Source organism: Schistocerca americana, chromosome X (assembly GCF_021461395.2).
Source record: "Schistocerca americana isolate TAMUIC-IGC-003095 chromosome X, iqSchAmer2.1, whole genome shotgun sequence".
Classification (NCBI taxonomy): Eukaryota; Metazoa; Arthropoda; class Insecta; order Orthoptera; family Acrididae; genus Schistocerca; species Schistocerca americana.
In genome coordinates, this window is record NC_060130.1 from 877836583 (window position 1) to 877849087 (window position 12505).

The 12505-nt window shown below is 42.2% G+C and overlaps 1 protein-coding gene across 1 annotated transcript in view; it reads right to left on the reverse strand.

Moving 5' to 3' along the window:
* LOC124556367 (nose resistant to fluoxetine protein 6-like) overlaps nucleotides 1–12505 on the reverse strand; it is a 196940-nt gene that overhangs the window by 37270 nt on the left and 147165 nt on the right. Inside the window, exons 11-12 of the mRNA XM_047130331.1 lie at nucleotides 7568–7663; nucleotides 4819–4948 (exon numbers count right to left, since the gene is read on the reverse strand). Of these exons, the coding sequence (XP_046986287.1) occupies nucleotides 4819–4948; nucleotides 7568–7663 (226 nt within the window). The remainder of the gene's footprint in view (nucleotides 1–4818; nucleotides 4949–7567; nucleotides 7664–12505) is intronic.

Here is a 12505-nt window from a genome sequence, read left to right on the forward strand (position 1 = left end):
TATGCTGTAGCGCCTAGAACCGCTCGGCCACTCCGGCCGGCTGGACAATTGATGAGATGCACATGCTGATAGATCCGTATCAAAATTTCCTTTATTTGATAAACGCTTGGCCATCTGAAGTTCCCACCTGGGGCACTTACATCTCACCACGCCCTACATGTACCATGAATTTGGGCGAATTCGACGATGACGATTAGGCGTCCTCTCCTTGTAAGAGGCACAGGGAGTACGCACTGTGCGCCCTGCGTATGCAGTGTGTGTTGCCTAGAATCCAGTCATCTGTTCGTGACAACCTGTGGCAGAGCCCCGCACTTGCTCCGAGATGTTCTATCACAACAACAAGAACTGCAGTTGACTGCATGTGCTGTGTGCTGTGTGCAGTTCGGTACTCTTTAATTCGTTGCCACTGCCTGAGTTGAAACAGTTGTGTGTTCATGGACACCGTACATCGCACTCAAGACCACTTTTTTTTTTGAGTCATTAACCTTCTGACTGGTTTGATGCGGCCCACCACGAATTCCTCTCTCGTGCAAACCTCTTCATCTCAGAGTAACACTTGTAACATACGCCCTCTATTATCTGCAGGATGTGTTCCTATCTGTGCCTTCCGCCACAGTTCTTACTCTCTACAGCTCCCTCTAGTACCATGGGAGTCATTCCCTGATGTCTTAACAGACGTCTTTTCATCCTGTCCCTTCTCCTTGTCAGTGTTTTCCATATATTTCTTTCCTCTCTGATTCTGCGCAGAAACTCCTCATTCCTTACCTTATAGTCCACCTAATTTCCAACATTCGTCTGCGGCACCACACTTAAAATGCTTCGATTCTCTTCTTTTCCGGTTTTGTGTGTGATGTCCTTAGGTTAGTTAGGTTTCAGTAGTTCTAAGTCTAGGGGACTGATGACCTCAGATGTTAAGTCCAATAGTGCTTAGAGCCATTTGATTTGATTTCTCAAAAATTTCTTCCTCAAATTAAGGCCTATGTTTGATACTAGTAGACTTCTCTTGGCCAGGAATGCCCTTTTTGCCAGTGCTGGTCTACTTTTCATGTCCTCCTTGCCCCGTCCGTCATTGGTTATTTTGCTGCTTAGATAGCAGAATTCTTTAACTTCATCTACTTCGTGACCATCAATCCTGGTGTTAAGTTTCTCGCTGTTCTCATTCCTCGTACTCCTCGTTACTTTTGTCTTTCTTCGATTTAGTCTCAATCCATATTCTGTACTCATTAGACTGTCCGTCCCGTTCAACACGTCTCGTGATTCTTCTTCACTTTCACTCAGGATAGCAATGTCATCCGCGAATCGTATGATTGATATCCTTTCGCCTTGAATTTTAATTCCACTTCTGAACCTTTCTTTTTTTTCCCATCATTGCTTCTTCGATATACAGACTGAACAGTAGGGGCGAAAGACTATATCCCTGTCTTACATCTTTTTTATCCGAGCACTTCGTTCTTGGTCGTCCATTCTTATTATTTCCTCTTGGCTCTTGTACATATTGTATATGACCCGTCTCTCCCTATAGCTTACCCCTATTTTTCTCAGAATTTCGAACATCTTGCACGATTTTACATTGTCGAACGCTCTTATCAGGTCGACAAATCCTATGAACGTGTCTTGATTTTTCTTTAGTCTTGCTTCTATTATCAATCGCACCGTCAGAATTGACTCTCTGGTGCCCTTACCTTTCCTAAATCCGAACTTATCATCATCTAACACCTTCACAGTTTTCTTTTCCATTCTTCTGTATATTATTCTTGTCAGCAACCTGGATGCATGAGCTGTTAAGCTGACTGTGCGGTAGTTCTCGCACTTGTCAGCTCTTGCAGTCTTCGGAATTGTGTGGACGATGTTTCTTCTTTGGCAGACGTAGCGGAAATGCATTTGCTGATCAGTGAAGCAACAGGCTGGGAAAGCTTGGCAGCAGGTCTGTATCAAGGATGCATCCCTAACAGTAGACAGCCATATCACGCACTGTTCCAGAAGCTACATGAGCGACTGTGTGAGTATGGGACCTTCGATCAGTGTACTGAGGGCGTCAACACAAGAGGTGTTGGTACGCTGCAATTTGAAGAAGAAGTACTGGACAGAGTTGAGAAGAACCGGACTACAAGCATATAAAGCTATCGCAAGAGATATGGACGTGACTTACACGTTCGTCAGGATAGTGCTTAGTCAGCGCTGGTTGCAACCATGACATTTGCAAGAGACGCAAGCTCTTGGACCACCTGTCTTCGAGCCCGTTTGCGGTTTTCACAGTGGTTTATGCAGCAACACATTACCGAGCGTGAGAGTGTGTTGTTCACAGCCGATGCGCGTTTTAAGAGAGACAGCTATTTAAATACTCACAACAGCCGCTTGTGGGCAGAAGAAAACCCATGTTCAACCGTGATCAGAGATCGCCAAAAACAGTTTCCAGTAATCGTGTGGCCTGGCGTCGTCGGTGAACATATTGTTGGACCTGTTTTTGTTCCAGTTCGTCTAGGCAGCCATATGTGTCACAAATTTCTGGCAAATGACCTACCCAAGCAGTTAGAAGTTGTTCCGCTGAATGTCCGATCGAAAATGTGGTTTCAACGTGATGGCCCACCACTACATTCTAACCGTCGTGTGCGCACGAACTTCATTGACATGTCTGATGTGACTGAATTGGGAGAGGCGGGCCTGTTCCATGACCATGACAGTCATTTGATATCATGCCAGTCGATTTCTTCCTGTGGGATCACATCAAACAAATAGCGTGTATACTATGCCTGTAGAATGTCACGATGACGTGCTGTTCGAACGAATACAGGCGTCATGTAATGCCTTTTAAACAATTCCTGGAATCTTCCGATTTCCACCAGGCAATGCATCGGCGCTGCAATGACTGTAATCAGGTGAGAGGTCGCCATTTTGAGCACCTGCTTTAAGTTCATACGTGGACGTTTTGATGTAACAAGAGCTAGCTGGACTCCATTTACAGTATAAGACTGGAGTAAACGTTTCGCAAATCGACGTGGTGCTTCCTTTTCCTTACGTTTATTCAGTTTCGTTTCTGTTTATTTCTTTAAATGTTCTTCAGCGAACAACCGGGGAATGTATTGAAAAACTGTATTGTCTTTCAGTGTTTAAAGTATAGGACGTGCCTCGCTGTCAGCTAGAAGTTAATCTGTGGGTTTTATTTCGAGGAAATTATCCCGATATTCCCGAGAGATTTTGTTTAAATCATCGGAAAAGTTACTTCCCTCGTAGCAGAGGCTACTAATAAATTTTAGCACATAGAAGATTTGTAGTAAGAAATAATCATGAGGGAGGAAAACTACGAGGAGATCTCATAAGAATAATCGAGCTGTCTACATTGAATTCGTCAGCCCTGGATGAATGACATTTCACCGAACTTCAATGGTCTACTGCCAGGTGTGATGCGTTTCCATACTACTCCAGTAAACTGATAGGCTGATATTCAACAAGAAAATCTTAAGAACGAGTGTCTCTAAGAGGGGACAGATATTTTAGTAATGAATCGGGATCTCCCGAGGAGATCACGAATGTAAAATTAGAGATTAGAGCGCGCACGGAGGCTTTCAGACAGTCGTTCTTCCCGCGAACCATACGCGACTGGAACAGGAAAGGGAGGTAATGACAGTGGCACGTAAAGTGCCCTCCGCCACACACCGTTGGGTGGCTTGCGGAGTATAAATGTAGATGTAGATGTAGATGTAGATGAACTTTAATTTTTCTTGGCTTACCTACTTTCACACGGAGCAGATGACTGTACTGTAGGCAACACACATTGCATACACACACTGCAGAGTGGCTATGCCCTACCGCCCCTACCGCCTACCAATGATAAAAATGCTTTGAAACACCCTGTATGAGTTATTTATAGGCCTCTTTTATCATACGCATAGAAAACTGGAGTTTGACAAAACGAGATGAAGAAGCACTAAGGCTAACGAAGAGTAAAAAAAGTCAAAATGGTTGGGGTAGTAAAGGACGTTGTCAATGGTGAATATCGAATCCAAAATTAAAAAAAGAAACATAGAACTATATCACCTGATTAAAGAACCTTACATTGCAAGAAAGGTAAACGTAAGAGGGATTAAACGAACTGGTCGTGTAATTAGAACAAAATAAGATTGTGGTAGAAGAAATTTCAGGAAGAAGAAAACCATTAGGACGACAAGGAACGACATTTGTAGTTAACATGAAAAAGGGCCAAAAATTTATAGAAATTAGAAACTGGAAAAACTATGCCAAAGAAAGACAAGTCGTCAAAATATTTTTAAGTTAGCAGCAGAGAGCTTACATGTCTTGTAATTGCTTTATAACAATAATAATAAAATATCGTTTGACAGATACCGGCATCCTGCTATGAATAATGTCATAATTACTTCAACTGATAAACATGTAACTCCATAATTTTTGTTGACTGTGTTCCACAGCTTTGATAAATTTTAGAAATAACATACTGTAACACTTTAAACTACTGTATAATTCATTAGTAATTGTGCGACTAGTTTCGGTCAGAGACGATTTTCCAATACTAATTTTGTCAATAGCAGGTGTTGGTTGTATATATCATGAAACAAATGTCAAAAAAATAATATTTATAAATAATATTTTGACATTTTTTGTGATATGTATATGTAACACCTGCTATTAAGAAAAAATGCTCTGTAAAATGGTTTCTGACCAAAACCGGTTCAACAGTTAAAAATAAATTATACAATAGCTTCACGTGCTACAGTATGTTATTTCTGAGATATAATCCTAATTTGATACTAGACGCATTTCTTGATTTACAGGATACTCTGATGCGACAGCGCAGCTTCTCACCTTAGGTATGCGAATTTTGCAGTTAGTCCTGTTCAGCAGATATCCGACGCACATCCCAACAACGTAAGGTCCCAGCCTGGTCCAGGGCTTATCGTACAGCTCGTCGAATAGACCGAGAGGTTGATCTATGCTAAAAAAGATGTTCTTGAGGTAGTTGCATAAATAACAGATTATTTTGAGCAATAAATGAGACACTGTGTCTAACAATGGAGAGATTTAAAGCAGAACAGCCTCAGCATCAAAAAATTACGTGCTCCATTGTTCGCATCTTGGCTATTTTCTCATTAACACTTCTTTTCAGGAAGTAAGAAAAGTCATAACTTGTTTGTCTCGACGGTTTCCAGACACTATTTTTAGTGCATAAAGTAAGGTATATTACCAGCATTTGCGTTTGAGGTGAATGACAAATATTTTCTATGAGCAGTTTCTTTTAATGGTTTCTCCCTTCATTTAAGAACATACGTCTTTGAAGAGCCATGTTGGATCAGTATTTTTCGTACGATCAGAAACAGAAGCAGTTAACGAATTGCACTACAATTTGGACAGTGAATTTAATTTTTATTTTTTTATTATTTTAAATATGCTGTTTTCAGATAAATGATACATTGAAAAGACAGTCAAAGGTGAAATTTTGTTAATTATTGCGAAAACATCTAAAACCATTTCCGTAACCTTGAAGCTAACCTACTAAATTCACTGCCGAGCCAAGACATTATGACCACCTGCTTAACAGCTAGTTTGTCTGTCTTTGGGACGAAATACATCACTGATTCTGCTTATCAGGGATCGGACAGTTTGTTGGTAGGTTTGTGGAGGTATGTGCCATGAGATGTCTACGCACAGGTCACGTAATTTCACGTAAATAACGGGCCGCTGATTTGCGTACTCGGTGATCGTGCCCGATAGCGACCCAGATGGGTTCCATAGGATTTACATTAGATGAATTTGGTCGCCGAGACATCAACGTGAGTTCACTATAATGCTTCTCAAACCATTGTAGCACGGTTCTGGCTCCGGGACACGGGCAATTATATTGCTGAAAGATGACATCACCGTTGAGGAAGACATCAAGCATGAAGGGATGCAGGTGGTTCACAGCTGTCAACGTGTCTTCGATTACTACCACAGGTCCCATGGAAGCGCAAGAGAATGTTTTCCATAGCATAATACTGCTCCCATTAGCCTGCGTCCGTGGCAAGCAGCACGTTTCGACCAGCAGCTCACTTCGATGATGGCGTTTCTGGAGACGACCAGCGACCTAGTGTAGCAAAAATGTGAATTCATCTGAAAAACCGATACGTTTCCATTGACCCTGTGCCCACTGCAATCGTAATTGGCGATGTCGTTGGGACAAAATGTGAACACGTACGGGTCGTCTACTGCGCAGCTCCATGTTCAACAATGTACAATGAACGGTGTGCTCCGGAACACTTGTGAGTGCAACAGCATTGTGTTCTTTCGGATAGATGTCACAGATCACCATCTATCCTACTTTACAAGGCAGACAAGCCTCCAAACCCCACGTTCTGCGAAGAGTCGTGGACATCCAAGCATTCAGCGTCTAGTAGTAGTTTCCCTGTCCTTCTACCTCTTTCCCTAGATGCTCACGACAGTAGCACGCGAACATTCGACCAGCTTCGCCGTTTTCGAGATACTACTTCACAGACTCTACGTAATAATAATCTGCCCTTTGTCAAAATCCCTTATTTCAATGGATTTTCCCATTTATAGCCCGTATTTTCGCAAGGGTGATCTCCCGTCCATGTCTTCTCCGCTTACACACTTTTGTTACCGCTTCAAGTGCCAACAACGTCACCAGGCAGCTTTCATCGTAGCGGTGGGCAGTGGTCATAATATTTTGGCTTGTCAGAGTATTAGTAATTACCTCGCTTGATGTATACAGGGTGTTACAAAAAGGTACGGCCAAACTCTCAGGAAACATTCCTCACACACAAATAAAGAAAAGATGTTATGTGGACATGTGTCCGGAAACGCGTAATTTCCATGTTAGAGCTCATTTTAGTTTCTTCCACCTACGCTCAATGGAGCACGTTATCGTGATTTCATGCGGGATACTCTACCTGTGCTGCTAGAAAATGTGCCTTTACAAGTACGACACAACATGTGGTTCATGCACATTTCAGTCGAAGTGTTCGTACGCTTCTCAACAACAGGTTCGGTGACCGATGGATTGGTAGAGGCGGACCAATTCCATGGCTTCCACGCTCTCCTGACTTCAACCCTCTTGACTTTCATTTATGGGGACATTTGAAAGCTCTTGTCTACGCAACCCCGGTACCAAATGTAGAGACTCTTGATGCTCGTATTGTGGATGGCTGTGATACAATACACCATTCTCCAGGGCTGCATCAGTGCATCAGGGATTCCATGCGACGGAGGGTGGATGTATGTATCCTCACTAACGGAGGACATTTTGAACATTTCCTGTAACAAAGTGTTTGAAGCCACGCTGGCACGTTCTGTTGCTGTGTGTTTCCATTCCATGATTAATGTGATTTGAAGAGAAGTAATAAAATGAGCTCTAACATGGGAAGTAAGCGTTTCCGGACACATGTCCACATAACATATTTTCTTTCTTTGTGTGTGAGGAATGTTTCCTGAAAGTTTGGCCGTGCGTTTTTGTAACACCCTGTATAAAACAAGTAGCCTGATGGGTTAATTATTCGCAAATCTATCAGAACAAACATCTCTTACAATAAAAAAAATGTGGGTCTCTAACTTTCCTTACCTTGGTGTGTGATTCGTGTTAAGTGTAATCACCGCAGTAGTAATCCAAGAACAAACGAGCAGTGTGAACATCGTAACAACGGCTGTCTTGAAATATCTACAACAAAGTCGAAGAATTCACATAATAAATAAAGTGACAAATACACAATAACAAAGAAAATGGGAGAGGATGCTTAAAATTATAGTAAGCGCCACGGCAAAGTTTTGAATTAACGTGTGGTGCGCTGTGGAAAGCATGACAGCTTGCAGCATTAAATTATGATACAAAGAAATACATCCAATTGTAAAAGTTATGGGTGATATATCGATTAGAGCTCACCAAGTTTCGTTGGAAATTCACTAGTGTCTGTCACTTTTCTCTATTGATAATGTAAGGAGAGATGGTTTCTGTAGGACGGTGACGAATAAATGTCATTGCTCCTGTATGAGGCAATGGGAAGCCGCAGGTGAAAGAAAAATGGAAATTGTTTTCTGCCTCACAGCATCTAATGACAATTTGACATTGATGATATTTCCATGAGATGTGAAATTTCATTTCGGTTTCGTGTTGCGTTCCACAACCCGTGAAACGTCAGCGGATGCTAAAGGAACATTTAACAACCAAACCGGCAATATGCTGATTTTCTGACACCAGACTGTCAAATGGCCGATCGCTGAAAGTTTATCTATGGATAAAAGTAATAAAGTCTCATCCATACTTACTTTCGACCAATTCAGTAATTTAATGTTGATGATTAAAAGTTAAATCCATTTATGACTCTAAAATATATCCACTTTTTTTCCTTGTGTTTCGTGTTAGCAGCTTTCACTGGTATTCATCCCTCTGATGGCGAACAGTGCATTCTTTCAGCCGAATATTGGTGACAACCCGTCTTACATGAAATCTGAGACATTGGAGGCGTTAGAGACCTAAGATGATCCATGATCGTGCAACAGCCGCCCGTGAATAAACAACATTGCTTGGAGCAGGGTCAAAGGTGAACAAATTCCTAACGAACACATAGTGGATCGCCTCAGACCGATAGTATTATTCATTGTTTCTAAGACATCCATTTGATTTGATCCATTACGTCGTCAAAATAGCGGACATAAACCAATAACTCACTGAAAGACAGTACACTTAAAATATGCGCCTTAACAAAAATTGTAATTACAACCATAACATCACATTCGTAGGATTCGCCAGTTCGCAACCGAATTGTCACACTCCTACGTAATCTAAACATCGTGGTGCGCCACACATCAATCTGTCACCACAATATACACTATGTGGTTGAAAGTGTCCGGACACCCCCAAAAACATACGTTTTCCGTATTAGGTGCATTGTGCTGCCACCTACTGTCATGTAGTCCATATCAGCGACCTCAGTAGTCATTAGACATCGTCAGAGAGCAGAATTGGCCACTCCGCGGAACTCAAGGACGTCGAACGTGGTCAGATAATTGGGTGTCACTTGTGTCACACGTCTGTACGTGAGATTTCCACACTCCTGAACATCCATAGGTCTACTGTTTTCGATGTGATAGTGAAGTGGAAACGTGAAGGGACTCGTACAGCACAAAAGCGTACAGGCCGACCTTGTCCGTTGACTGACACAGACCGCCGACAATTGAAGACGGTCGTAATGTAATAGGCAGACATTTATCCAGACCATCACACAGGAATTCCAAACTGCATCAGGATCCATTGCAAGGACTATGACAGTTACGCGGGAGGTGATAAAACTTGGATTTAATGGTCGAGCGGCTGCTCATAAGCCACACATCACGCAGGTAAACGCCAAATGACTCCTCGTTTGGTGTAAGGAGCGTAAACATTGGACGATTAAACAGTGGAAAAACGTTGTGTGGAGTGAAGATTCACGGTACACAATGTGGTGACCCGATGGCAGGGTGTGGGAATGGCGAATGCCCGGTGAACGCCATCTGCCAGCATTTGTAGTGCCAACAGTAAAATCCGGAGGCGGTGGTGTTACGGTGTGGTCGTGTTTTTCATGGAGTAGGCTTGCAGCCCTTGTTGTTTTGCGTGGTACTATCACAGCACAGGCCTACATTGATGTTTTGAGCACCTTCTTGCTTCCCACTCTTGAAGAGCAATTCGGGGATGGCCATTGCATCTTTCAACACGATCGAACACTTGTTCATAATGCATGGTTTTAGGCAGAGTGGTTACACGACAATAACATCCTTGTAATGGACTGGCCTGCACAGAGTTCAAATGGTTCAAATGGCTCTGAGCACTATGGGACTCAACATCTTAGGTCATAAGTCCCCTAGAACTTAGAACTACTTAAACCTAACTAACCTAAGGACATCACACACACCCATGCCCGAGGCAGGATTCGAACCTGCGACCGTAGCAGTCCCGCGGTTCCGGACTGCAGCACCAGAACCGCACGGCCACCGCGTCCGGCCTGCACAGAGTCCTGACTTGAATCCAATAGAACACCTTTGGGATGTTTTGGAATGTCAACTGCGTGCCAGGCCTCACCGACCGACGTCGGTACTTCTCCCCAGTGCAGCACTCCGTGAAGAATGGGCTGCCATTCCCCAAGAAGCCTTCCAGCACGTAACTGAACGTATGGCTGCGAGAGTGGAAGCTATCATCAAGGCTAAGGGTGGGCCAGCACCAAATTGAATTCCAGCATTACCGATGGAGGGCGCCGTGAACTTGTAAGTCATTTTTGATCGCATGGTGTATATTCCAAAAAATAATGTAGAAGCAAAATAAATATTTTCAAAGTTCTGCTCTATCTCTATTAGCGCACTACGTCGTCATGCATCGCATCTTAACCTTATGCGTTACAGCCGACATCCGATACTGATAATTCAACCAACGTCATTATGTGAAGAGACAGCTGATGTTTTAAAAGTTCCCTGCAATCGTAGCCAATGATCGAAATGTATCCACATTCTTCACGCCTCATTGGTCCAAGCGAATTTGTCTATCCTTCAAGGGTCCGATCGCAATTGTCCTGCATTCGTGTTAACGACCGTGCTCCGTGGCGCGTGGTTAGCAGAGGTACTATAGGGCGATTTTTATTGTACCCCACAGCGAAGAAGTAGGTCTGAATAGTATGGCAGCTCACACATTGTTGTTCAACTGTGAATTTTCGAGAGATCGGCAGCACTATGTATTGCCTATCCGCTGTAACAATACGAGCCACCCTTTGGGAACCCCTGGAATCCACGCGGTGTTGGCCATTTCAGTGTCTGTGTTACGCGAACCGAGCTATCATCGGTAGATCTTTTTCACTGTTTCTCCAGAAATGTCAAATGAGTGCACAACTTTGGGCTTGGAATGTGCTGTGTATTTGGTATCGATCTCCTAACCTGAGCTCTAATGTCTTGCTCATCGTGTGGGGATTGTCACGCACTCGGCCTGTGCTAGACCTATCGACAACACGGTCAATAGTCGCACTGATCTGTTTTGTTGCCAAGACGAGAGAAACGTTATACAATCTGCGATTGGTTATCCGTCAGATAGTTATTGTTGCATGCGTAACAAGCCCAGACCAAGCTGTATCAGTAACGTCTTCGATGCAGTCCACACACTGTTATCTGCCCTAACATCTGTATCAGAAGTTATGCAAAAAATGTATTACTGAACTACTAAATGCCGTGAATGATATTCGCAGCCGAGCTCTGTTAAAAATCTCTGTATTAGAAGAACTTATATTTCAATACTCAGAGATGAACATGTGGATTATTATTCGCCGGCATGTCCCAAACGCCTTTCAGCGGGGGGACTGATGACCTCAGATGTTAAGTCCCATAGTGCTTAGAGCCATTTGAATTTGAACCTCTCGGTGAGAAGTCTGCGGCTTGCTCAGCATCACTGAGCAGAAGTGTAGTTTGACAATATCAAGTCATGGTGTCGTAACTGATCTGAACAGTAGAAGTTCTGAATCTCTGTAGGCATCATCCGCGGTGAAAAGACTCCCCTTGCTTCCTGCAGCGAAGTGTTTGGGTATTACAGCTGTGTTACGTAAAAATTCACTTTTGTTATTTGGGACTCGCTGAGAAAAATATGTCCTCTAATGACGTGATTATTATGTATATCAGCCAGCTACAATGCTCTTCAGATGGTTTTTATTTACATGTAACGTAAAAACACCAAACGAATGTATTATAACTTTTCTAATCATAGTTATACGACATTAGATATAAAGAGCAGACCAGGGCAAGTGAAACCAACCAATCCCCATTTTTTCAATATCTACAAACAGAAAAACACGATGTAAAACCCATAAACAAAGCACTATAAATCCTCCATTTACGCAAAAGGAAACAGAGATATATTCACATGCATACAGTAACCCCACAAATTTACTGAATGAAAAAACCGACCTAATGCACAAAAAGTACATAGAAAACTTTATTCACATTATAAAGCAAGAAAACGGATAAAGAAATATATCAGAGACACTAAATAATACATATCCATAGCAACAGCGATGGCAACATGAAGAGTATATAACAAAGACATAACACCAAGAAAAAATCACAAATCATTGACAATAACAAAATTATTACGAAAAAATAAAAATATAACACAAAAATTTCACTAAAACTAAAACAAATTCCAGGCAAAAACATAATTAGAACCAAATCTATAAAAATAATAAAAAAGCTATGTAAACATGTAATACCACTGGTACGTGTCCAACGTATTTCTAAGGAGAAACTAATAATTCTAAAAAAGGAAAGGACATTGTATCAACGATATTAACTGTAAGGTGAAAACACTAAACGAATGTATTATAACTTTTCTAGTCATAGTTACCGTAACTTACTTACGTATTTACAGAACACCTGATGATGGCAATATACCGGAAAATTTGGAAATTTGTGGTAAGTTCCTATGGGACCAAACTGCTGAGCTTATCGGTCCCTAAGCTTACGCACTACTTAATCTAACTTAAACTAACTTACGCCA